Source organism: Aythya fuligula, chromosome 5, assembly GCF_009819795.1.
Source record: "Aythya fuligula isolate bAytFul2 chromosome 5, bAytFul2.pri, whole genome shotgun sequence".
NCBI lineage: Eukaryota > Metazoa > Chordata > Aves > Anseriformes > Anatidae > Aythya > Aythya fuligula.
In genome coordinates this window covers 56,241,214-56,267,212 of record NC_045563.1, presented here as the reverse complement: position 1 = coordinate 56,267,212, position 25,999 = coordinate 56,241,214, and the positions used below count along the sequence as shown (strand labels likewise).

General features: G+C 42.9%; 1 protein-coding gene and 1 long non-coding RNA gene across 2 annotated transcripts; both read right to left on the bottom strand.

Moving 5' to 3' along the window:
* Positions 1-11,250: 11,250 nt before the first annotated feature.
* FIBIN (fin bud initiation factor homolog) lies at positions 11,251-12,952 on the bottom strand. The gene has a single exon (XM_032188527.1). It carries the CDS (start codon positions 12,916-12,918, stop codon positions 12,295-12,297), a length of 624 nt encoding a protein of 207 aa, XP_032044418.1. The 5' UTR covers positions 12,919-12,952; the 3' UTR covers positions 11,251-12,294.
* A 2,854-nt stretch (positions 12,953-15,806) lies between these two features.
* LOC116489967 lies at positions 15,807-24,215 on the bottom strand. Its single transcript, XR_004253323.1, has 3 exons — positions 24,039-24,215; positions 21,778-21,910; positions 15,807-15,856 (listed from the first exon to the last, which is right to left on the bottom strand). It is a non-coding gene; the product is annotated as an uncharacterized LOC116489967 (long non-coding RNA).
* Between the last annotated feature and the right edge of the window lie 1,784 nt (positions 24,216-25,999).

Below are 25,999 nucleotides of genomic sequence, written 5' to 3'. Positions count from 1 at the left end.
AAGGCTGTATGCCAAAGGGGAATTTCCAGCTCTGCTTAGATCCGAGAAGCATGGCATGGCAGCGTTCATCTTGCCTCACCTCAGACATGTACCAGTCACCTACACCCGAACATCGCAGGAGCCATCTGCAACACCCGTAACGAACAGGCACATTTAGGGCACACTTCACCTGACCTTTGGAGAAACCTGCTTCAGGATGAGACGAACTGAACTCTTATTTCTCTCCACCAGCTACAAGAAGAGCCCCAGCAGCTAGCTCTGACGTGGATGTTACACTGTCGGTGTTTACACTCCGCAAGACATTTCACAGTGGTAATTTTATGATGAACTGGTGCTCCTGTTCCCAGACCACTGTTTCTGCATACAACTCGCTACGCACAACACTGCTGGGAGAATCGTGGATGGTAGCAGCCCTAAACTTTGCTGCCAGGCAGAGCAAGCCTCCGCTGCTGTCACTGGCACCCCCGTTCCAAGCGACGTCAGGTTTTGGCATTGGAGGTCCAACCTATTGTGAACCACAAAGTGCTCTCTTGAAATAATTCCAGTCCTAACAGCCAGACGCTGAATAGCCAGCCTCTGCACCCCAGAGAGAGGGGAGGATCTCTTTCCCAGACTGCAGCAGAAGCCTTCGATACGCTTAGGGTAGGAAACAATTCCACCGCACGCTTCGTGGGATTAATAAAAATCACAGTATGTGGGTTTTTTAATATACAGATCTATTTTGTCTACTATTACTGTGCCCCATGACTCCAAGCCTATTCAGATTTTTCATTTATGATGTCTATTTGCTGAAGTGAGTAGACTTGCACCTAAATGACACCGCTGTCAATTAGGAGAGAATCAGGCCCTTTGGATCCAATGTTAGCCAGGTTGGTAGGTATGCGAGAGGAAGCCATGCAAACTATTACAGCAGCAGATTTCCCTTGTGGTGAAGTTAAGCGTTCACTTTTAAAATATACAACAGCGTTTGCATTACAACTTCTGTTTCTGTCTTCGTTGTAAAGCAATCATTCGGGTTAACCACCTACCGAGAGAAACCTTGTAACAATAAAGAGGCTGTTTATTGTTTTCCTCGAGTTAGTCATATCATGGTGTCATTATTAAAATGAAAACCCAGATGACAGTGATTAAAAATATCTGCAACAGGCCTCTGGATGTTTTTCTTCTCAGACATACAAATTAAACAGATCTGCAAGTCTCATTTTTGTCCCATATGCTGTTTCTCAGAAAAATATTCCCCCCTCAGCATTTTTTTTTATTATTTTTTTTTTACTGTTAGCATCAGTGGGGTGCTAGAGCATTCTGCGTTGTACACAGCAGCAAGCTGGCATGCCTTCACCAGACCTCTCTGGATGTGAAGCAGTTCCCAGCCACCCGGGGTTTGTCATGATGTTGTCACCACTCACCCTGGTGCTCTGTGCCCCCTCGCCCTCACTTGCTCCATGGTTCTGCTTGCTCAGCTGCTGCTCCCGGCCTGCCAGGGCAGGAGGACAGCTCCAGCTCCCAGCTCTGGCCAGAAAGCCAGCCCTGCCTCCCTCCTGGAGCAACGAGTGACACAGCGTGTGAAGCTGGGGCAAAATATTCTTCCAACAGCACTGGCAAGGCCCTAGCTGCCACATGAACGAGCAAGCCCTGCCTGCTGGCTCTGCTTATTTCCAGTGTGCTGCAAGGAGAGGCATCCACGGACTGGGTGGATGTGTCTGCAAACTGTGTGCTGCTCCTAAGCGATTCTTCTTCACGCTGAGCGCATACAGGACATTCAGGTGAGTTCTCCACAGGACGATAAAGAACTTTGAACTGTTCGTAGTGATGTCTTCAGAAAATCCTGCTATTGTTCACTTAAAAGTGCCACAGAAAAGCTACCTGCTGCCTTCCCACTCACTGGCACAAAGACAGCACTGCCTCACTGATAGGTGTATCTGCAAACAGAGTCACTGAGCTGTGAGTTTCCAGCCCTGATCAGTGACTGGCACAGCTGTAGCTATGGGGTTACACTCCTGTTTTCTTAATAACTAAGATACAGTCCTAAATGCTGGAGAATTACTACTTTAGGCCTTAAAAACCTTGGAGTCCAAGACACGCAGGGAGCTGCTGGTAAAGAAAAACAAATCCCAATGCCTGGTGCCAGGCCACTGCAGAGAGGGGAAAAACACATCTCATATTCTAACAGGCTCTTGAACATGCTTCATGGCTTCAGTCACATAGCATATGGATTCTGCTAACAGCTTCAGTGTAGTTTTTCAATTTATTGACGATTGTTTAAACGTTTTTCCTTTTTTTTTTTTTCTTTTTTTTTTTTTTTCCCCTCCAACAATAAAAGTAGGATGCTAATCTCAGCCTAATGCAGGCCCAATTACAAGCAAGAGTCCCAGGGGTTTTCATCCCCTTTCCCCCTCAAACTTTCCAGGCTGACGCTTACCCACGTGGTGCTATTTTACACTCGGAATCGCATTCTGCGCTAAACGAGAAGCAGAACTGCCTGGTTTGCCTGAAGTTGTTCTCAGGATGCTCACAACCACGGTCAAACTGAAAAGCAAATAGCTCAGAAATACGCAGGGCGAGCTCCCTGCACCCCAGCTCTCCGCCTGCCTCGTCTCTGGGCTACCCGCTGCATGACCCCCGAAGGCACCACGCGTGACTCTGCTCTGTTACCACTCATGGGACTTTCACAGCTTAAAACAAACGCTACCAAGAGCTTTTACGAGTCCCACTGCCCCATGCACACAGGCTCAGAGGTTTCCCTGCTCACAGCCGTGCTTCCAGCCTCCCCCCGCCCTCCAGCTCATGCTCGCTGCTGTCCTTCCCCCAAATCCCCCCCCTATTCAGCCTCCCGGCCCTGCTACCACCCTTTTGCCTGCCTGCTGGGGTCAGACACGCTCCGTAGCTGTACCTGCACGATTAGGGACGCGGCCAGGAGGGGTCCCCGCACCTCACAGCGGCCCCGGGCCCGGCCCGGCCCCCCCCGGCCCCGGCAGGCCCGGCCCCGGGGAGGGCCCCGCGCCTGGAGGCGGCTCCGGAGGGGGCACGCAGGGCCCTAAGGCGGTCTCTGGGATCCCGGTGTGTGTTTGGGGGAGGCGGGGTGTGTTTAAAAAGGCCTTTGGACTGGATGCGAGGAGAAAGCCGGGGAAGAGCTGTCGTTTCCCGAGCCTTTTTTTCCAACAAACGCTCCCCAGGCATTGCAAACTCAAGTGTCCTGGTGGGAGGAGAGATAAACAGGGGGTAAGTCAGGCTAAGAAACCTCTTTGGACCACAGGAACAAAGCAAGGACCTGGGAGGAAACACACCTGAGGGTGTCCTTACTGTCCTCACCAGGTGTGATGAGCTGTGTGCCCTTAGAAGCAAAAGGAGAAAAACAAACAAAAATACACATCAACACCCTGGGCTCTTTATGCCAGATCTAAACTACAGTAAATATCACCAAATATGAAAGATGCTCCTTAGCAAGATTGCTGGGCCTGTGACCAAACACTGCCTATGATGTGGCAAAAAAAGTCCCCACTGTTACAGATAGAGCGGCCTTGCCTGTACCCTCTGAGCTGATGGTGCAGGTGATTTGAGAGCCAGGCAAATCTTGTGAGCAGTAAGCTCCAGGCAGATGAGCTTCCCGGGAATAGATTTCAAAAGAGCAATTACATATCCTCATTATTTAGTGCCACATACCTTCTGGGTGGTAAATACATCAGTGCAGTATTTATTTGCACAATGTGTTTCGTGTGGCTGAAGGGAGGGAGGTTCTAAGAGACAGAAATAATGCTCACGTGTTGCTGTGTCCCAACAGTGGGATACAGCACTTACCCGGCTTTCAGATGGGGAGCCCCATGCTGGTTTTCAAGTTTTCATCTTGTACTGGACCAGGATCCTCACATTCTTCAGCGGGCACAAGCTGGCTGTGTGTCTGAACTAAAAAGGAAAAGAAAAACCTTTACTGTCTTGGGTAATGAGCAATTCCTTGCGAGGGGCACAGCGAAGCTTTCCACCAGCTATGCCAGACATACTGGTCCCCCTGGGTACTCGGTGTCCCTGCTGTGGTGTGCAAAGCACCTAGAAAAGTGCTGGTGCCTCGATATAACCCATGCAGGGAAAACCTTCGACACAAAGGTTGTCTAAGCAGACAGCAGTACATTCACAAAGATGAAATGCTGGCTAGTTGGATGGAAATAAGCATACACACAAGTATTAAATGACTGTTTAGAGACTGTCTCTCTCAGCATTTTGGCAGTTAAAAAGGCTAAGACGTCTGCAACTTATAGGAAATTAAATATTTTTGTTGGTAGTTATCATTCAACATCTTCAATAAAAAAGTCTTCACGTGCCAAAGCAGTGCTTTAACGCATGGAGCTCATTGGATGTGTTCCTTTATTTTAAGGCAACAGTGGTAGGTTTACTTGCTTTAAAATTAGTGCCCAGGTCCATTTTCCACCTTTCTTTCACATTCTTGCCTTACTTTTCTCCCATTTTTCTCTAAGGAACACACACATTCTTGGTTGTCTTGGCTGTCTTCCTGCTTTTTTTTTTTTTTTTTTTTTTTTTTTAATGAGTTTCTAATGTATACCCTTTTATTTTTGCTACCATTTAGATCATGCTATTTGAAACTAGGAGGTTGAAAATTCTAAATGATTTTTAGCATTTAGTACGTTGGACATCTGGCAGATAGTTGGGCACGTTTCATATATATTGTTTAAAAAATTCTTTAGTTATTTATTCCAGAATTGTCATGCCTCTCTATTAAGACAAAACAAACAAAACCCAGAGAATTCCACATGTTCAGATATTTTATAAATGTTGTAAGAGTATGTACCTCTTTCCCTGTGTCAATCACCAATCTGCAAGTACTAGCACTTAGGAAAGGGCATCCTGCTCGTGCAGAATGTAGATTGTAGCTCCAGAAGCCGTGGTTTTTGATGTGCTGACTCTGTGCTGTTGGCCTTACCACCTATTTCGTTAACACTATGTTTCTCAAGTATTTTTTCTTCTTTGTTGTCTTTTATAACCAGTGTTGTCTTTTATAACCCTATTAAATGCATACTGGCTGATAAAAAACATTTTATATTTTGTATGCTTATAATTAATCTTGTAAATGTTCTTATTTTTACATAGTAACAGAAGTATTTTAGATCAAAACCAAGAATGGCAAATTTTTCAAGCCAGAAGGGGAATGTTTTGAGATATTATAAGCATAATAAGGAGGGTGTGAGAACTGAAATGGTCATAAGCCTCATTCTGTAACAGGAACACTCCAAGGTGTTTGCAAGACCGGGTCTCTATTTTTATAAGGAGTGTTACATAATATCTAAGTGGAAAAGTATCCTATCCAGTGGAAATAAAAACAAACTGCCTTCAAGATTACATAATAAGTCAGCAAAATATGACTCATTAGTGTTGTGCTTTTATTTGCTGAGTATCTATAAAACAAAGATTTTTAAAAGAAGTGTGTCAGAAGTACTATGCAGTGAAAATCTGGAGCTTATTTATTTTGCAGTACATTTACGTGTCTTTTTCCCGTCACAATATCATTTTACAGAATCCTGTAGTACAAGATTAGTTTACTTACCCCTTTGGGTTTTACTCTGCCTCTATCATTCATATGGGGAGCTATGATGCGGGGGGTAACGCTGTTGGTTTCCATATGACTACTAGGCTATGCAGTAAGTTAGTGCCAAATAAATTTAAGGTTGGCAGCAATTAGGAGGTAATGGGTATTGCAAAACATAGTCACAGGCTAATGTGCAAACAGCATAAGAAGCAGAATGCCCTTAGAAAGCAAACCCCAATTTTTGCCCAGTGAATATGTTACCCTGACACAACAGTAAAAGCCTAAAACTAGACCTGTGTTCCCAGCTGAGTGAGACCTACCGACTTTAACAATGGCTTTGTGGTCCTGTCAGCTTCAGCTCTGCACATGTGCTGAGGAGATGCAAGGAGCAACTCGGAGCAGGCCTGAGACGTCACGGGAAGTCTTCAGGAGCAGGAAGGCCATGGTAGAAAAGCCCCAGAAGGGGCAAGCAGCAGCAGGAGCCCGGGACATGTGCAGGAGGACGCAGGCAGCAGCCGCAGCCCAAGGGTATTGGTGCTCAAGCATTAACTCTCTCACAAGCGCCTCTATGTGGCAGGGCAGGCTGAAGTGGAGCTTAGAAACATAGAAGAACTTGCATTAAATTCAGTAAGATTATGTAAGTAAGTAAATACCACTCAGCCTGCACATGGCTGTGGAACCAGACACAACAGAAAGGTCATGAGGGTAGGAGCTATAAATCAATATATATGTAGCACAGGGGGATGCCTGCCTGGCCTTTTGAAATCCCTAATTGCCACAAAAATAAAAACGTCAGAAACAAAAACTGGCCCTGGTCACAAATTAGCTTCTAGAGTAAATGAGCAGAGGGTGAACTGCAGTTCATTCTTGATGCACGTGGGCAGGTTTATCCCCCTGCACTCATATTTATGCACAGAAAGAGCGTGGAGTGACTAGGCCATGAAATCATGACCATAGGGAGAAAACTGCATCTCAGATTCTTACGAGGAAGACAAAGCTTTTCTTAGAAGGTTAGGTCAGACTGGACAAGGACAGGTTAGCACCTAGAGAGCTATGAGGGTGGGAGAGTGCCTGTGAGTTGCAGAGGTGAGGGACCAGGACGGTAGTCACACAGGAGAGAAGCGAAGAGCTGCAGCCAGGTCTTGCTTTGGGGACAGAAGTGTCTCCTCTGGAAGTTATTTGTACTGTTACCTACTTCGCTGGTTCACTCCTCATGATGTAGCCCGTTCTGAGGTGCCTGGCATCTCCATGGACAGGAAAAGCACATTCACTCTGATTCTAATTCAGAAAAATATGAAAAACAGAAAAGCAGTCCTTTGACTCTAATGAAATCCTGAACAGAGTCCACAGGACAAACAAAGATAGTTGACATCTTGTTTATTCACTGAGATCTACCTAGGGTTACTCTTAAATTAGAGGCTATACAGGGTATTATGTAAAATTCCAAACCTAAGTGTCCTCACTTCTGTGTTGTCCCAATTACCAATGAGTTCATACTTTGTTGTGCTTGTTAGAATCAGGAGTTAAAAAGCTTTGCAAATACTTTGTAAGGACGTACCAAAGTAGAAAAATAATTTGCAGGTTATTTAAAATATTCATTCATATTACTGTGAATTTTAATACAAATCACTGTTAAATCACATTAAATTAGAAACAAAGTCATATTCATAAAAAAAAGGACAAAGCCTGTTGTTAAAAGTTGGTTGTTTTGGAATAACACAAGAGCGGTCAACAAAGAAAGTGTATGGGGAGGATTTCTTTCTTTATCATTACCCAGGTAAAGGCACACTAGGATAAATTTAAGTCAAATAGCTGAGAACCTAAGACCAAAGGCTTATTCATGGCCCACTGAAGTAACTCCCTTGGACCTAACTCTAAACTGAAAATCCTGGTCACATTATTTTTGAGAAGAAATGGTAAGTAGACAGGAGGAAAAAAAAAATATTTTGCAATTTGGACAATCTGTATATAGCAAAGCCTCTACTATTTACAGTAAAAATAATTTATGTTGGTAACTGCTTTTGCAGTGAAATGTTTGCAGCATGGAAAAAGTGTGGAAAATGTGATGCGAACACATAGCTTTTTCGGTCATCCTGCACTTGCTGATTATCTGGCACTGGATAGTGAATCGCCCCCTAAGCCAACCTTCTCCAGGGACGACTTCTTTCCCCAAAGAAAGTTCAGAAATGAACAACTGCTGTTTCATAGAGAGTTTCTAAGTATTCAGAAGAGGTATTCATGCAGCCTAAGCAAGGCTGTCATCTGAGAAAATACGATACGTTTGGCATCGTCTTTTCTTATGAAAGAATATGAATGGTATGTTGGAGACGGTCAGCGATACCTCCCCAAGGTAAGGCAGTTCTTGAGGACGAATGACTCCACAAGCCATGAATGACTCTTTCCAAGCCACATCATTAAAAATGTAATGATTATGGAGACCATATGTTTTTCTTGTTACAGAATTAGTCATTAAATTGTGCCTTTTCCAGTTGTAAACTGATCTTGTAGGCAGGATGACAACTTTATGAAGAAAATAAAATAATCACAGAGTTATAGTCTTTTTTTATATATGTATTCTAGTAAAAGCTTTTTTTTAAAGAATATATAGTTGGGTTAGTATTTTTGCCAGTTTCATATACTTCAGCAATGAAATATGGACCCACAAATTGTTCAATTTTTGGCTAGTGGCTAGCCAAAAAGCGAAGTAATAGGATATAAATTTCCCAATTGGCTGTAAGCACAAATACATCATAGCAGAAAGAAGAATGCCAGACAGATTTTAAACATACAGGACTATTTCAGGAATATTGTCTGACAATTACATTTCAGCCAATGACACCGAAAACTCCTTTATCAATAGCAAATGTGATATCTGATAACCACAAGCAAGAAGCTGTTGAAGTAACACGAAGCCCATCTAAAGCAGTAACTACACAACAGCAACAGGCTCACCTAACGTGATTTCTCCACAAACTAAAACTTTTCAAGGCAAGATCATAACCGCAGTTGATGCTGTGTCTATAGATCACCATGTTGCCTTTTTTTTTTGCCTGAAACAAGTATGTTTTTTGCTTCTGAGGTACACACCTGTGCACATGACAACATATAAGAGCAACAGTTTCACTGCAGACGATTCATCATCAAATTTGGCACACACAGGATCTTTGCAAGGCTTACCATGTTTCTGAAAGCTTCCTTTGACTTCTCTTTTTCTCAGAACGGTGCTGGGTAGGTCAACCTGTGAAACTTTGGAAATTTCAATTTAGAAAGCCACAGTTCATACCACCACCCCACATTCCTAGCCACCAAGTTGTCACAGGTGTTGTTGCTTTCAAATGCTGCCATTTGCAAGCACAGCCCTTCCTTTCCCAAAGTTTTATTAGTGCTCACGTGAGACAGCAGTTTGCTCCACAGTTACACTTTGAACATCTTCATCTCATCGCATGTATTGGTAGACATGAGACTACCTACAGCAGAGCACTGACTGCAGAAGTAAGCTACCGGGAGAGAGGAGTAAAGTCTTGTCTCTTGATGACTCACTTTAACTCTTAATGCATTAAATCACTGGCCAAATGTCAAATAAAACTGAAGTACTAAGTAAGCCCTCTATTACTGTTCCCTTCTGCTCCATTTACATTAATTGATTGATTGATTTTTTTTTCAGTAAACATTGTAATCTGCTCTTCAATGCCATCAACTCTTTAATAAATTGAAGAAGTGGCACCTATTTTGAAAAATCTCCTGAGCATCACAAAAAGGACAGAGTCAGCTTAACTTTAGTTCCACCCTCTGGCATTAAAAAATAAATAAATAAAAGAAAAAAGAGAGTCCAATCCTGATGCTATATTTAAACACAATAGGAGGAGCTATTGGGTCAAAATAGCTGCTACAATTGTTCTTGTAAGGCTCTCCACTTAAAAATATTTAAAGTTCTCAATGATAAAAAGACCTTGACTATTTGAAATTGGTTGTATAAAACCAGAAGATCTTCATCTCTTCTAATTAAACAAGTTTTTTCAGATTTAAAAAAAAAAAAAAAAGAAGAAGAAAAGCTAAGATGACAAAAAGGATTACAATATAGTTTTCATAGATTTTAGGATCCCTTTTGAATGTAAACATCTGGATATGACTGAACACCCAATTCATGCAGGCACTTTGCAGCATAGTTTATCAGACCGCAGCTTTATAAAGGCCACTTACTTGTATCGGCTCTGACTCAAAACTGATACATTTTTAATGGATTGTTACTGACATTTGCTGAGACCAGCCAAAATGATGCAAACCAAATTGAAATGGATTTAAATACCCTTAAAGTTTTGTACTGACTTCTTAAAATCCACGTAAAATGGACACTTTTTATAAAGCATGCAAATTTCCACGTAGCCCAGACTCAGATTTACATATTTTCTTTTCAAAGAAGAAGGTTTAAAGCCTTGTACAAATTCTAGAGCAGCACTCTGATTTTAATTTCAATTTTTCTGAAATGAAAATTGACAGAAATATTTACCAACATGCTCATATTTATCATATGAAACATTATCATGGATTTTAAGAACCACAGTTTTACTTCTTTAGATGACAACGTACAGAGCCACCAAGCTGAATGAGCTATTCTGTAAATCTCCATGTTAAGTCATGCTATCTTCTGCTTTGAAAGTAACCACTCTGCAAATATTTACCCTCTTGGTATGCTGCATACCATGGGAAGGCTTGAGATCAACTAAAAGATCACTGCTGCACGTACAAAGCCAAGCTGCCTGAAGCATATTCAAGAAACTGTGTTTTACACTACTGCTACTACTTTTCTATTAGGATTTGAATTCTATTGTGGCTAAAAATACCAGCATGGTTTGCCACTATAGTTTCTTTACTGACGCTTACAATTCACATTATAAGCAGTGCCTCAGAAAGTGAATAAGCATAGAGTAACACTCCCACTTTCTCTTGCAAGGATTTGGCTTGGGCAGGGTTTTAAGAAGAATCTGGGCATGAATGGAACTGCATGACATCTTTGGCACGTTCTTCTGAAAGGATAGAGAGAGTGGAGAGACTATGTGAATGAAACCCTTGGGAACTTTTAGAGCTTTTCTTCTATGTACAGTCATTGGCCCATCCCTCAAATGCTGTATGCTTCGCTGTGGAAGCACGCAAACTAGACTCAGTGACTTATATGACTTTTTTCACTTTCGTGTTTCTACATCTGACCCTAGTGGCAAGGAATGAATTATTTCAGAGCTAGAATCTGTCACGTATCCCTTGAAAGTAACACTTGAAAATCACACCACGTAGTTCCACTGAACTCAGTCAATACAAGGCTTCTATTTTTACACAGGACCAACAGGCATATCTTCAAAGAAACCAAGAATCTAAAGGTGCAAACTGACATCTTAAAGTGTCCTGCTAGGAGCTAAAGCTCAGTGCCTTTAGGAAAGATGGATGCATGGATGGTCCACAAGTACTCTACGCACATACCTTTGTCAAGTGTTCCCTGATGCTTTCAGCGCTCTGGTCCCAGGTGACTTCTGTTGACCCATTACACTTCTGAGTAACTTACCCAGCTGGATGGTCTGCAGATCAAAGTATAACTACATGGGGTTAACAAGATCAGACCTCAAATGCTCATAAAACAGCTCCGTTTCCAGTGCTACGAGGTTGTTGGTTTCATACATTGGTTTCTTAAAAAGGCTTACAAAATCCAAAAAGAGCCCAACGCACTCTTCCATATCATTCATTTAATGAGAGCTGCTTACCTTGAGTCTGTAAATTTTTATTTGTTTTTACTAAAAGGCAAGTTATTTAATTTGGCAGGATCTACACAGTCACAAATTTTTGCTGAAAGACATACTACAACTGCGTATTATAAATCAAGAGAGTCTCGGGCAGAACAGTAAAAGAAAAGTGTGCCTTAGTATGGTTTTCAAACGTTTATTAAAAGAACGCATGAACTTTTTCATCCAAACAGCGATTCTGCCTGCAGTATCCGTAACAATATTACCCCAAGTTGCTGATTACATAGTGATGAGCCTAAAAACCCAAACAATCCTCCCCCTCCTTCCCACTGGGCACTTTTGCTATTGTCCAGGAGCAAAAATAGTTTTATTAATAGCTTAGCTAGCAAAAGTACAAGGGCGCCAATGGGAAATGTCACTATGTTGGAACAGACACCAACTTTTTGTCTGCTTCAGAAACACGCTCTAAGAAACCCTGCTTTTCAGTTTTGGATCTGAAACTGCAATCGCCGCTAGAGCTCCTTCTTACTATAAAAATCTGCATCAGCATTCTCAGGATCTGACATAAGCCTTTTTGGCTGGCTCTTTGGGGTTACGATAGCTCAGAGTCACAGATAAGCAAGACCATAAAGAGTACAAATCCTGCTGGAATAGATCCCATCTCTCACAACGCAAATGGAAATCACAGCTTCAAGTTACGTAGTAGAACAACATTTTACATGAGTAGAGTACATGCCGTTACAAAAGTTTAAGAAAGTTAACAGAGGGTTCACCCTGAACGAGGGGGTAACAACGAAGCAACCCATGCTTCTGCTCCGCACGAGGCTGGCGAGGACCACGGTGGGCGACGAGGCCAGGCGTCAAGGTGTGCACCGTGGTGAGCACGGGGGGCTCGTGGGCAACCTCCGGGGCAGTTTATCACCGATATGCAGACGTTAGCTTCGCCGTACCTCCGCCCCCGGGTTTGACAGAGTTTGGGAAGCCCTGTGCAATAAATAGGCGTTTCCAGAGCTCACCCTCGGCCCCCGGGGCTCAGGCGCGGAGATAGTCGTTCTTGAGGCGGCTGAGGCGGGCGCCGTGGCTGCGCACGGTGAGGGCGAGCAGGTCGTGCTTGTCGCGCAGCCCGCTGGAGATGTCGCGGGTCTCGCGGAGCAGGGCACGGGCGTGCAGCAGCAGCCCCAGGAAGCTGTCGCCCAGGCGAGCCTCCTCCCGACCTCCCTGCTCCTGGCCCTGCCGAAACTTGCCCTCCAGCTCGCTCAGCGAGCGGTCCGAGCTGGAGTAGGCGTCGCTGATCTGCGCGGACTCGCGGCGCAGGTAGGTGCTGTAGCTCTCCTCGCCGTCCAGGTCGTAGGAGATGCTCTTGCCGATGCCCTCCAGCACCCGGCCCGCGTCCTCCACCTGCCGGCCCAGCACCGTCAGCTCCTCCCGCAGGCTCAGCCCGCCGCCCGCCGCCGCCGCCCCTCCGCACCGCCGCTGCTCGCTCACCCTGAAGAGCAGCTGGCAGCGCTCGGGGTCGTCGTTCTCCTCGTAGTCCCCGTCGGGGACGAAGTAGTGGTGCAGCGTGCCGTTGGACATCTCGGGGTACAGCGGGCCCTCGAAGTACCCCCGGCACAGGCTGCACAGGCAGCCGAGCCACAGCAGGCGCAGCGCCCGCATCGCTGCCCGCAGCCTCAGGGCCGGCCGGCGCCGCGCTGCCCCCGCCCCATGGGCGCCCTCCGGGACGGGCCGGGACGCGGGGGCCGAGCCGAGCCGGGCCGGGCCGGGCCGGGCCGAGGAGGGCGGGCGGCGGTGCGGAGCCTGGCGGCGCTCTGGTGTCGGGTTTCAGCGCGCCGCCCTTAAAAGCCGGGCAGAGCACGGCGAGAGCGGCCCCCGCCCGCCCCCGGCCCCGGGCATCGCCCCCCTGGCTCGTCCCGTCCCCGCTTGAACAGGGAAAAAAAAAACAAAACGGGTTTGGGGGTGAGGGCAGCGCGCTGAGCCCTGGCGAGGTGGGAGGGTGAACGCAGCGAGGGCAGGCGCCCCGCTCGGCTCTGCAGCAGGGGGGAAACCCGCACGCCGAAATGCTGCGGCTCCAGCGCTCCTCTGCGGTGAACCCAACGCTGTGCGGGAATCCAGCAGCCGGGTTACGGCGGGGCTGAGCGCTGCGCATTGCACATATAAAGCTGCCTTTCTCGTTTCTGAATCGTCAAGGTGAGACCACGAAAGGAAGCGGGCTGTAAAGTCAGCAGGTCCTTGCACATCCTCTTTCATGGGAACAGGCGCCAGCCAGCAGAGATTACACCAAATCCTGCGGCCGGCCCCAGTTAAAACTCCCGCTGCAGTTCATGAAAGCTTTGCACGCAGAAATATGTATGCCATCTCCTTAATATAAATGTTTAACCAGCATCCAGTGCTGATGATCCCTGCCTTCTGCTCCTTGGAATAATTGATGCTTAGGATTAACTTTACTGGGAAACAGGTCTGCCTCTTCTGTCGTGTCTCTGCATTCTTCACTGTTAGGCTGGACACTGTAGGTTGGAGCCTTGCAGGGCCCTCGGGGCTGTGGCTGTAGCAGCTGTTATGCTGCCACTACTTCAGACACCTACATTTCAAACCCCTTCCCTCCCCTTGGCTTCACTCTGCAAGCACAAGCTGTTGGGCTGCCTTCTTCAGGGCAAAGACGAGGCAAGGTTTTGATTATTCCATGCAAACTGGAAGGGTTTCACCCTAAATTAACTGGTAGATGACAGACTAAGACACTGGTCAGGAAGCACCGGGCTTGTTTCTCTTTAGACCATAGACCTAACTGAACCGTCTCACATCTTTGCTGAATGGCCTTATGGCAGGGCTCAGACCAGAGGGCTCTGGCTTTATTTTATCAGAAAGGGGTGGTGTAGGAGGCCTCTTACTCCAGGACTGCAAGTCCTGGTTGCTTTTCTCAAGTAGACGGCTGCACTTTCCTGCAACCTAGAGATGAATGAGACTTACAACCCATCATCTCAGTATCTCTATGTGTCTGGCATTGGTGACTCTGCCAATTCTGTTTTCAAGTGCCTCTGCTACCGATTGCGATGTCAGTATGGGTTCCTGAGAGCTCAAGCAATGGGCTTAAGGACACAGACAGGGCCTTTAAGGTAGGACACAGCATACTGAAGGTGAGTCCTCACAGTGAGCGTGGCCCTGAATATTTAATGATAACCTACCATGTCAGTGTTCCCAAGTATTGACTTTAGAGCCTACTGAAGCACTTTAGACAAACGCAGAACATCTTACAACTAACAAACTGAGAAACAACAGAAAAGAATAAAACAATCAGTCAGCCAAGCAAACAAAAACCTAGCCCAGGACAGTGAGGGTAATAGCTGGACTCTTCACCTATGGACTGCTCTGAGTAGTCCTTCCAAGCCCTGGAGTCCATTAAAGCTGCATACGTATACACCTCAAGGTGTGCGGTGTTTGCAAAGTCTGGGCAACTTTTTTTGCACGGCTGAAAACCCAAGCCAGACAAGCTATCCAAACAGAAACATGCCACACATTTGGAAACATTTTAAATTTGTAATTAAGCTCAGAAAACACTCATATAAATAGGTTGGATTAGGCTAAGCTTTTGTGCTTCAGCTTTCTATAAAAGGTTTAAAGCTTATTCAACGGAGCTTGCTTGGCATTTGTGCTTGGTCTCTGTTTGCCAACAGGGAGACCTTCAAACAATTTTATTCCCAGGGTGCTCTTGTTTCACCTAATATTTTATTCGGTTCCCAATTCTTTGCCAGCTGTAGTATTTTATCTACATAAATTTCCACCCGAGCTGGTGTTACTGCCAGTTGACTGGTTTGGCTGAACTTGAGCTGTGGTGGACTCCACTTTTGAGGTCTCTTCGTGGAAGCACCACACTGTAAATCTCTTAGCTATAGCTTTGTCAGCATGGTTATGCTTTCACCAGTTCCACAGTAGGTGAAAAACTCAGCCTTAGTAAATAATTTTTTTCCCCTCTCTTCATATGTTAAGAAACTAAGAGGTGTTTGTTGCTCCCTGCTGCAGCTGCCAGCTCCTGGCCATTACTGTTTTCAATCCAAAACGCATTATCCAAGTTTGTTTAAGTTTTATACCAAAGTAGTCTCTCCCTAAGTAACCCACCTGGAATGTCTGCTGCTGAAGGAAGTCTACAATATGGGATCTGCAGCTTTGGTGACTCAGTGGGCAAGCCATTCATAAAGGTTGGAACTTGATGAAAGACACGCAACAGCCTGAGCTATGGCAGTACTTATACACATCAGGATTACAGTGCAACAGAATCCTGCGTTTTAACTGAGGATGTAGGTAAACATCAAACAAGGGAGAAGATGTAGACTCATGCTAACAGAACAATATTTTGTAAGAGTAGCCATTATCACTCCAAAATCACATTTAAAAGAGAATAGCCTTAGGAATGTATCAAGATAATCTGAATGCTTTTGAACTGTCCATGAAACTATGGGCATACAAATGAAAATCAGATTTTTTTTTTTTTTTTTGAAAGAAAGATAATGAAAGTAACATTTACCTTTAAGCACCAAGACCTGAGTTGAAGGGTCAGATATTTTCATCGTAGTTACTCTCATCAGCAACGCTACAGCAATGGCTGAAATAACAACATAAAAATCAGCGTCAGTGCAGAGTTTTTTAAAAACAGTTCTGCCTTTATCTGTGAAGTGCAAGGACAGAAGGGAATTTCTCTGGAATACAAGAAATGCAGGGTGGAGAGAACCAGGAGAGAGAGGGCAGTTTTATGCTGAATGTTGCCTTTTCTGCTAGGAACCCATAGGGGTAGTTCTGTGAGATCAGAGATCTGGGGAGTTTTGGGGATGCCTCCAAGAAACAGATGTTCTTTGCGGCACGCTTGCATGAAGGCCTTCACTGAAATCCTAGCATTGTCAGAAGTCCTGCTGATTTCACTATGACAGTATTTTACCCTATGTGTCTGTTCAAGCAATTTTACATAAATTCCTATTCACAAAACAAAAAGAAAGTACTGAAAACAAAAATAAAGAAGGATACTGATACTGCCTTTTTACAAATACTTGGCATTATATTCTCTGCTATGGTAAAGCCATCATTTTTCCAGTGGACAGCATTAGTTTTATAATAATGTGAAGAACAGCAGAGTTTATTCTGCTGAAAAAGTTCTTCCTCTTTTGCAACAGCACCAAAATCGGCGTCCAATTTTGTCCAGAAATGGCCAGTGAACTGGTCACAAATATGTAGCTCAGTGCTGGATTTCAGGCAACACTTGCATAATCTTCTCTGCAAGCAGTGCTTTATCTTCAGTTCTTGGCTCACATATGCTTGCTATTTCTGTTGCAGATCATGGTAAACTTTGCAGCATCAGAATATTTCGGATGTAAGCGGTCAGTAATTTAGGGAACAGATATATGTTATATGGTCCTAAAGGCCCCACAGGCTTTAGGGTATAAATGCTGTTTGCTGACTACTGCCTTCTGTTTTTCTGCTGTGAACTGTTATATAGTTTTTTATAAAAAGATACCTTGTTTAAACAGGAGACCAACAAGTATGTGAGTGTAATTTCTAATTGTAGGGTGTAGTACCAAATGCTCAAATGCCATCAAGTTAGGTGTGCAATAATAGCTTATATATTTACCCCCACTAATCACGTTCTTCATCAGTTACTGCTACTGTTATTGGATGTGTGATTACATACATACTTTTTTTTTTTTTTTTTTTTTTAATGGGTCACAAAGTTACTGGAAAAATTTAATGAGGCACATTGCTAACTTTTCAGAATGGAACATGCAAATAAAGTATGGGTGGCGTTTGGATGACTGAGATGCTAATAGGAATATCAAGAAAACTGAATTCAGGGGTGGCAGATTTGCACTGTCACATGTCAAAGTTACAAAAGGCAAAAGGAAGAATAGACTTTATACTTAGATATTGTATCTACATATTAAATGTACAGAACAATATTATTCTGACTCATTCTTTGTAATAATTTTCAGCAGTTTGCCAATATCCAGCTGTTACAAAGCTACATAGTAATAGTTTTAACATGAATAATGCCCCATTCAAAGTTTAATAAATTGCCTTCTATATATATACTTTGCTGAAGTAAAGAATTTTTTTTGGCTTATTAATAGTTTGCTGGTTTATATCCCTTAAATGCACTAGCAACTTTAATAGTTCCTCACAAAAGGGAATGTTGAAAAGATTGCCAGGCCGAGCAAACGCTGGACAACTTAAACACGTGACTAGAAATACTGGCTTTTCCCATTTGGCTCTACAACAACTACAGCAGTCACCGCTGTTTCATTCTGTGCTTTCAGGTTTATCATTATCAGTTGAAGGGTATCAGTTAGGGATATGTGCAAGAATAATGCCAGTTTTTCATAGGAGTATTCGGAACATTGCCATAAGAGTATAACTAGAGATCTTGTAGAAAAGATTAATTTGTAAAATGAAACTTTTATAAGACATTTAATATTCACTCATTCAGTATAAATTTGGAATACAGCACAAAGTAGGAATGAATATGCTGAAGCATAAGCTGTGCCAAATGTTCCAGTACCACAATGCTGTCTGTGCCTACACTGAAACGTGGAGTTTCTCAGAAAGGTAAGCTTAATTTAGAGTTGGAACACCTGAACAAGAGATTTCTCATGTACAGACTTGTAAAGAAAACAACTCTTTTGCTACCTTATGCTTAAGCTGACAGATTCTGATAACCTTCTGTTTCTTCACAGATTTCAGGATCAAACCAGAGCTGTGACTGGGCACAGTCCTCCAAGTCCTCCAGCCCTTCTTGGATAAGCAATACAGAAAATTGAATTTAAAAAAAAAAAAACATGAGTGCTTACAGGCAGCATCAGTAAACGCAGCTGAATGTAAATACAGCTAATAAAAAGTGTGTGCCAGGCTGATTGTCTCAGAAGAATACGCAGTTAGTACTGGATCTACCTCAACTTTAGGCAGCACCAAAATGAGTTCAACCTTGGCAGAAAAATGCAAAGAAAAACATTTTAACACAGCCTGTCTCTGTAGTGGCTGCTGTTTATATAAATATGATTTGGCTAAAGCAGAAAACTGGGGATATGCTTAGGTTATTTTTGAAAAGAAAAGATGTGTGCTTCCTGGGAAGGGAGAGGATTAAAAGAGAGAAGAGGAGCAAACGTTTACTGGTATTATACTAGCGCTGCTGTTGAAAGTCCTCCAGCCCCATAAGGGATACCTCTACTATTTCTTCAGTAAGGTTCCTGAAGTGGAAATAATAACACTTCCTCAGTGGAAATGAAAACACTTTAAAAGCATCACCACTGGCCAGCACATGGAGAAGTTTTCCCATTACTGTAAATGTGGTTTGTCACAGAGTCAGCATATCATACTGTTAAAATGCTGATTTGATTTTCAGTCCTTTCTATGTTATTTTTAACGCTGTGTGTGAAAGTGAAAAGGCTGTGTGTGAAAATATATATTTTGCAAATGTTACAGAAACTTTGTTCACTGATTTGTCATGATAACATTCTCCATGTCTCTAAACTGTCAGAAGGAAAATTAGGCTCATTTTAGGATTTAAAAAAAAATACTCTTCTCTTTCATTTTCTCCTTACCTCATAAAACAGAAAAAAATTAAAACCTGGCATGTTCTGCTCTGGCAGGGTTGGAAAAGAATGTGAATAAAAACTTTGGAAGAAATCTTAGAGAGTCCAGTGGGGAAATGCTGATGTAATTTCAAATGAGATTAATCCATTGATACAGTTGCTGAGGATTTGCAGCCCTGTGATCAAATACATTAATTTGATGTAGGATCCTGAAAACATCTAAGTTTTCAGAAAGCTGATTTTCACAAGTCCTATTTTCTAGGTCAGTTCCCTGATTATTTAAGCAGATTTCACACTATATAATTTCCAGTTTTGCCACCTTTATGAGGATGGCATTTTCTGATATACACACACAATCTGATCTATTAAGGTCAGGGATGAATTTCTAAACAGAAGTTAGTTCCTGACAAATTTTATACTGATTAGTCATTAAATTTCCTCTTCTCACCAATCCTTTAAAGTCCGTGGTGGTGACTTTAGAGCGTGAGCCTACATAATCAGCCTAACCAATTGCATGAAGTTTAATAAAACGTTTCTCTGCAATAGTTTAATTTTTCTATGCTCTGCTGCACTACAGACTGAAACATTCATGATAGTATCTTTTGTACAGATAAAGTAAAAGATGGAAAGTGATTAAAAAAAAAATAAATCATAGGACTTAACTGGTTAATCTCCTCTCCCATGCTCTTCCCAGTGTGGCAAATAAAAAATAAAACAAAACATGCTTCCATAGTAAAGTTCACTTGTATTCCCAGATCTGGTTTTTAGAAGTTGGAAAACATCCATTTTGTATCCTAGCACATTCACTCAGATTTTTCTTTAGGTGTTTTTAACAGTGTATTAAATTTAAAACTAGACTCACTTTGTATTTGAGCAGCCTAAGAACAAGCATATGGTTTCAATTGAAATATACCAAAATCTCCTTGTTAAAAAAATCATTCTCTTTAAGAAACGTTCTTATAAAATTCTACTTGAAGAAGCAGGTGAAGGGATACTATTTACGGCCAGCTCTATATTTATTTTTGTGCAGTCATGGTTGACTGTTCCACAGGTTTTTAATGACTTTGTGCACACAGAGCACTCATTCAGCAGTCCTAACACTGCGTTATTCTCTTATGCCTGAGGTTTGCACAGAATATTGATAGGGAATTTCTGCCTCCTACTGCAATTTATGACTTTCATGTACAGTGGCATGACTTAGGACCTCACATTCGAGATGACTTGCTTCTGGCTTTGTGAGCCCTTCTATGCGTGATGCAGAACGCGCCCTGATAAACCTTACCCCAGCACTGTCGTTTATGAAGACCCACCTCAAACCAAAACACACAGGCAGCTCTGCAGGAATGCATGCGCCTGCTTCCACATTTATGGTCAAGAAGCCAAGACATATGATTGGCTTTAATGGAAAGAAGTTGGATTGAATAAAGTCTGTGGGTTAATTTAGGTTTAGGAAATATTACGTCTCTTCCCACTTGGTTGCCTTGGATGAGAAAACCCTGGGCCCGCTGCAGGCATCAGAGCCTCTGCTTGAACACCACATTCAGTCACGCAAATCAGTCCCTTATGGAGCTTTAGCCCCACTGAAGTTAACGGAATTAAAGTTTGTGAAAATGACGCTTGAATGACTTTGCACGAGAACGCAACTGAGAACTTTGCTGAACTGAAACCTCTCAACACAGGAAGGGATGGGCCTTGCTGCCAATGCCACCACTGTCTACAGGAGCAGGTAATCGCTGGGTGCACCCCTAGGGGGGAACGGTGCGAGCTGAAGAGCTACGTGTGCCAGCTGCACTGCCTCCCACCTCGGGTGGGGTGAGCCAGGATGGGGCAGCAGGTTTATGCTCCCAGAGCCTGTGGCAGGAAACGAACCTGCTTTTTCCTGGGGACTGTTTTGCTGAGAGAGCAGTTCTAGAGCTGTGGAAGACTTGGAAGGATTTCCTCCAGGATTAGACAGATGATGCCTGAGCTGAATGTGCTGAAGGGTCTCAGCATCCAAACACACCCAAGTGCAAAATGGAGCAGCTTCTCACTAGTAACAGAACAAATGTCTTTGTTTCACAGTGCACGGCTTTAGAGGTGTTTAAAAAGCTTTGCGAAGCCTTAAGAAGGTTCTACCAAACCAAAACAATGCTATGATGGCTGTTTGAAATGAAAATTCAGAGGGTACATTAGGAGAATGAAAAGTACCTGGAAAGTAGGGCAGGAAAACCCATCCTCTACAAGAGTAACCCTCACGCAGAACACCTCTGCAGGTTGAAGGGCTGCAACATGCTCTGTTTGCTCTGGGCTAGCAGCGTTTGGAGCAGAGGGAGCGTGTCAATGCATGGTTCCCTCTCTTTCCCCTCCCACGTGCAATGGAAGTAGCGGTCTACAGAATTAACTTTCCAGCAGTAAATCTGCAGGTGGCAGCACAACGGCTGAACAGAGAGGAACAGCAAGAGTGTGTGGCCTCTTTCACCATATTTTCCAAACAGCTTGCGGCAGACACATCCAGAAGCACAAACATTGCTTTCAAAAAGGCAATGTGTATTCCCCTTTCTGGCTCCCCAGTTGTATGTTATGATATACCAGCTATAACCCTCACGTAAATCCTGGCCCCTGGCACCGTGCCATCCATTTTTTGGGGGAGGTGGGATTTCAACCTTGGTTTCAAAATGGCTAAATCACTAATTCTCTACTTACTGTGCCTTTTTAAAATACGTTTTGCAGGTTATGCTCCTGTAGTAGTATGTCACTGAACTGTGGTTCACTCCCTTTTTGTAGAAGGTCGGCCCATGAGATGACAGCAAGGGACGACCCATCATCTGTTTTCTTAACCTGTTACATTTATATGTAAATTTGATGAAGGGGTAGTTTACCACAAATAAAAATGCTTGGAATAGCAGCAAATATGTCTTTGGATAATAAAACGATGCAGGTTTTCCTATTTTCTACTTATTTTCACGCTTACCTCACAAAGCTCCTTTTGCAGAATACAGTTTTGCGATGTGCTTGATCTTTGTTGCACCAGGAATTTCTGCTTTTAGAGGCACTGTGGGGTTGGCTCTTGTCTCAGGTACAGTTCTTATGATTTGTCATTCCTCCTGCAAATTAGAGGCATAGCCATTACATGTACTTACATGCTGTTATGTATTTAACTTCAAAGAACTACATTTTGATCACATTCTCCTGTTGCTGAGAAATATTTTAAAAAACACAACACATTATACAAATGAACTGAGTTGAAACTACAAAGTATTAGGCAAAGCGAACAGTACTTTCTGAAAAATCATGGAAGTAGACTGTAATCTTTTGGTTACTTTTAAAACTGAAGAATTTGAACTAACAAGGAGATCTGATTACCGAGATGGATGCACTCACTGAAGCATACTTAGAAATATATTAAAAATAGCCAAGCTTTCTTTGTAGTTGTACTCCTTGTAGAACTATGAGCTGCAAACTCAAGCTTGTATTGCGATGTTTTCTGACATTCTTGAAAATGTATACACAGGATTTTCAAGAGTGTTAAAGTGAACAATGAGCCTTATACTGCAGCTTTCAGGAAAACGTGCAGGTTATAAATGGTAGCTAAGACCACTAGTTCTGTGGAAGTTATTTAAAACTTATTATTTGCACTTCAGAAAATCTCTGTCTTATTCCTTTAGTCAACTTTTTTTTTTTTTTTCCTTAAAGGGATCAGTTTAGTCTTAAGTCATTGTTGAAAATGGGAGCACACCTCTGAGCATGGTAGCTGGACATTTGCTGCTGTTGCTTCTACTACATAGACAAAAAAGAATCAGGAGTCCAAAGCTGCTTCAGCATAAATGGATAAAATACCTACCTCAATAAGTAAGATACTCAGATATTGAGAATGGTATTTTCTAAAAATATTTTCTCTAACTTGCTGAAGATGATGAGAACTTTACCTGTATCTTCAATTGGACAGAGTCAAAAAGGAATTTGAAAATATTTTGCTTTATATTGTAACTGGCTTGCTTGCACTTGGCTTACTTGCAAATTGCTTCTTGCAGACAGTAGCCTTTTCTCTCTCTCTTTTTTTTTTTTTTTTTTTTGGTTTGACAGCCATATGGGAATCAACACAGTGAATAATAGAGGAATCATTACTTGTTTCTGGAAACATAAATTTCCAGAAATGCTACGCATTTCCAGATATGAGTAATAATTCCTAGATTGTTCATTGTGTTAATTCCAGATGATTTACAACAAATAATTTGTTATCACTCAAATTGTGGCTTACATAATGCTTCCTAGCAGTTCTCTTTGACCACCAGCTATTTGGCAGTAATTGTTGATACGTGATGGTTAGTCCTGGGACAGAGTTATTGCATAAGAAATAGCATCACAGCAGAGAATACTTCTGGAGCAGATTTTCGGACGAGTCCTTTCTGCTGAGGTGTGTGAAAGTGTTGGCATTTACAAGAGTTTCTGGTTATCAAATGTTCAAAGAATTATCTCAATGATTTGATGAAGAACAGCTAGGTGATTAAAATTATATTGCCTAATGCAAACAAAATACTTGATCGCCTTATGCATACAACTGTAATGATAAAAAATGTAAATCTGGTCTAATTTGAGACTAAACTGTGTGCTCTGAAGCCCTGTTTGTTATTCTGGTGCGCTCCTGCTAAAATTTCCATTTTCATCTCTTCATCAAATATAGAAACCTGTTACTGTAAGTAACTGCACATATAGTCAGTTATGTACAGTAATGCAAGAGCAATCCCCTCCAGACATCCTAACTTTTCCAGGTTACTTCACTGGTTACCAAATAGCTCTTTCGTCCAGATGTTACAGCAGTAAAGATGTTGGAAGAGGAATGCACTAGCAAATGAAAATGTGTCTCATCTTCTCTGGAATGGCACAGAATATTCTCTTTCATCATATTCGCTTTGTCTATCTGAAGCAGAAGGGCTTGTGGGTGTAGTATGACTGTATGAAGAAAACCACATCCCACGTGTTGAAGCTAATATATAACAGTTAATAAACAGAATACACTAATACTTTGAATATGCATAACAGTTCTGACACAAGAAAATGGGACTTGAAGAACTCAGAATAATGATCTATCTGATGTACCTCTAGAATCATCCAAACCATAGCAGATCTCAGTGGATTCCCCAAGGTCACACTTCTGGGCACTACCCTCAGCATCAGCAGCTGTGGGATGTGTGACAGACTGAACAAGCACAGCAAATACACTTCCAGTCCTACCTCCTCTCCTGACTTGGACCAGATGTTGACAGGAGGCTCCACTGCCAAATCCAAGGCTCTGGATCTTGCAGGTGACTCTTTGGAGTGGATGCACACCAGAGTTTGAGGGGGATTTGAAAGCAGGCTTTTCTTCACTCACAGTCGTAAGCACCAAAGCATTTGAGAGCAGCCAGCATGCGTTTCACTGTAACAAAACCCAAAACAAGAGGTCATCAGTAGTCACCACCTGTAAATCAGTTGCAACCGTGAAAAACAGCACTAGACTGCTGGGCCTCTAAAAAAGAGGGCAGCAGAGAAGTATGACAGGCAACATGTGAATGGAGTTGTGCATTGTGCCTCGCCCAGACAAGCAAATGCATCTGCAGTGCCTGTTTAGGAAGAAATGCTTTGGGCAGCATGCTGGTTTGAGAGGAACGTATAGTATTTCTGCATGGTGAGAATAGTGGTAATATATATATATATATATATATATATTTTAAGGAATCTACAGGATTCCTTAAAAGAATGATTTTCTGCAAAAGAATGGGCAGTGTCCATCAAAAAGAATAGAAATATGTAAGGCTATATCTTGGCCATGTTGAAACCAAAGAGATAACATGAAGTGACTTTGGACACCCCAATATTTCATCTGTGCACACTGCTGTGGGAGAAGATCCTTCCAGGTATATCTCAGTGGCTCCCAGACTGACACGAGGTCAGGACACGTTCCCAGCCCTTCTAAATGCTGTCATCACTTCCTTCCATGCGTTTACGTATTTTTTGTGCCTGGGTAAAATAGTGTTAGTTCCTACATACTCCGAGGTGAGGGAGCCCATTCTGACATGATAATTCCTATAGATTCATAAGGAGAAAAAATGGACCTGCTTTTCCTTCTGTGCCCAGGGACAAATGAAGGCTGAAGATCACATTCCTGTGTGTATTTACCTGCGTCCTACCAAACTTGGCAGTGTTAGTTGTATTCAGAAAGCAAAGCATATGCTGAGCCCTCACAAGACAAGGGTGTAAGGCAGCAGATGTTTTCTCTACGATCATCCCACCAGCAGGTCACCCAGGTGAGGCAGCGAGTTTCAGACACCATGGGTGATCTGCTGAGAGAAGTTCCAGAAAATGTGTTGAGCCCACATCCCTTCCAGGCATCTCAGCCATCTTTCCCTTTCCCACTAATTGCTTTATATTTCTGAAACTGTACTGGTCAATTTAAGGGTAACCCACAAAACAATCACAGAAATTTTGTTTTGCCACCACATCTTTTCTATCTAAACCACAAGTAATACTAGAAGCTGACCATACCAGAACAAAATACAAACATGTATAAGCCAGAAAAAATGCGGAAATAGCGTTTTCTTACCACGACCCTGAAGATGAAAAAGACAAGTATGGACAGAAATGCTTACAAATCAGAAAAAAAAAAATCAAAGAAACTAAATGTCAGGCAAGTATATTTTTTTCATCCATTTAATGGTGAGTGTTAGCTATTTTATTTCAGGAAAAATCCATGTAACAGATCAATAGTTCAAATTCATGAACAACTTCTACGGCTGACAGCTATTTAACATTATTAAAACGTTGCCTTTCAGTAACCTAATCTTCTAAAAAAAAACAATACCCAGGATTGCTGCTACTTGCGCTACTCAGACATGAAAACGAAAGTGTCAAATCTTTCCTGAAAGCTTTGCTGGATCCCAAGGCACACTTGGATGCAAGCTTGGATGCTCCCATGCTGGCAAAGGTCAGAAATACCAAGGCTTTGTACAGCTGCTTGCTTGATTTGTTCGTGCTGCACTTGGGCCAACTATAAAAAGCTCAAAGGCTCGTATGAACACGTCAAAAGCAGGTACGAGGAGGAACAGTCTCTCCCTCCCCATTTCTCATCCCCGCTGCTGTGCTAGGTCCTGGGCAACGCGTGCACTTGGCTGAGCAACACACGTGGCCTCTGTTCAGCATGGGGATGTGGGCAGGGG

Bases quoted from the DNA above. Each gene is read 5' to 3' on its own strand.
- FIBIN (XM_032188527.1), bottom strand. From the start codon at position 12,918: ATGCGGGCGCTGCGCCTGCTGTGGCTCGGCTGCCTGTGCAGCCTGTGC.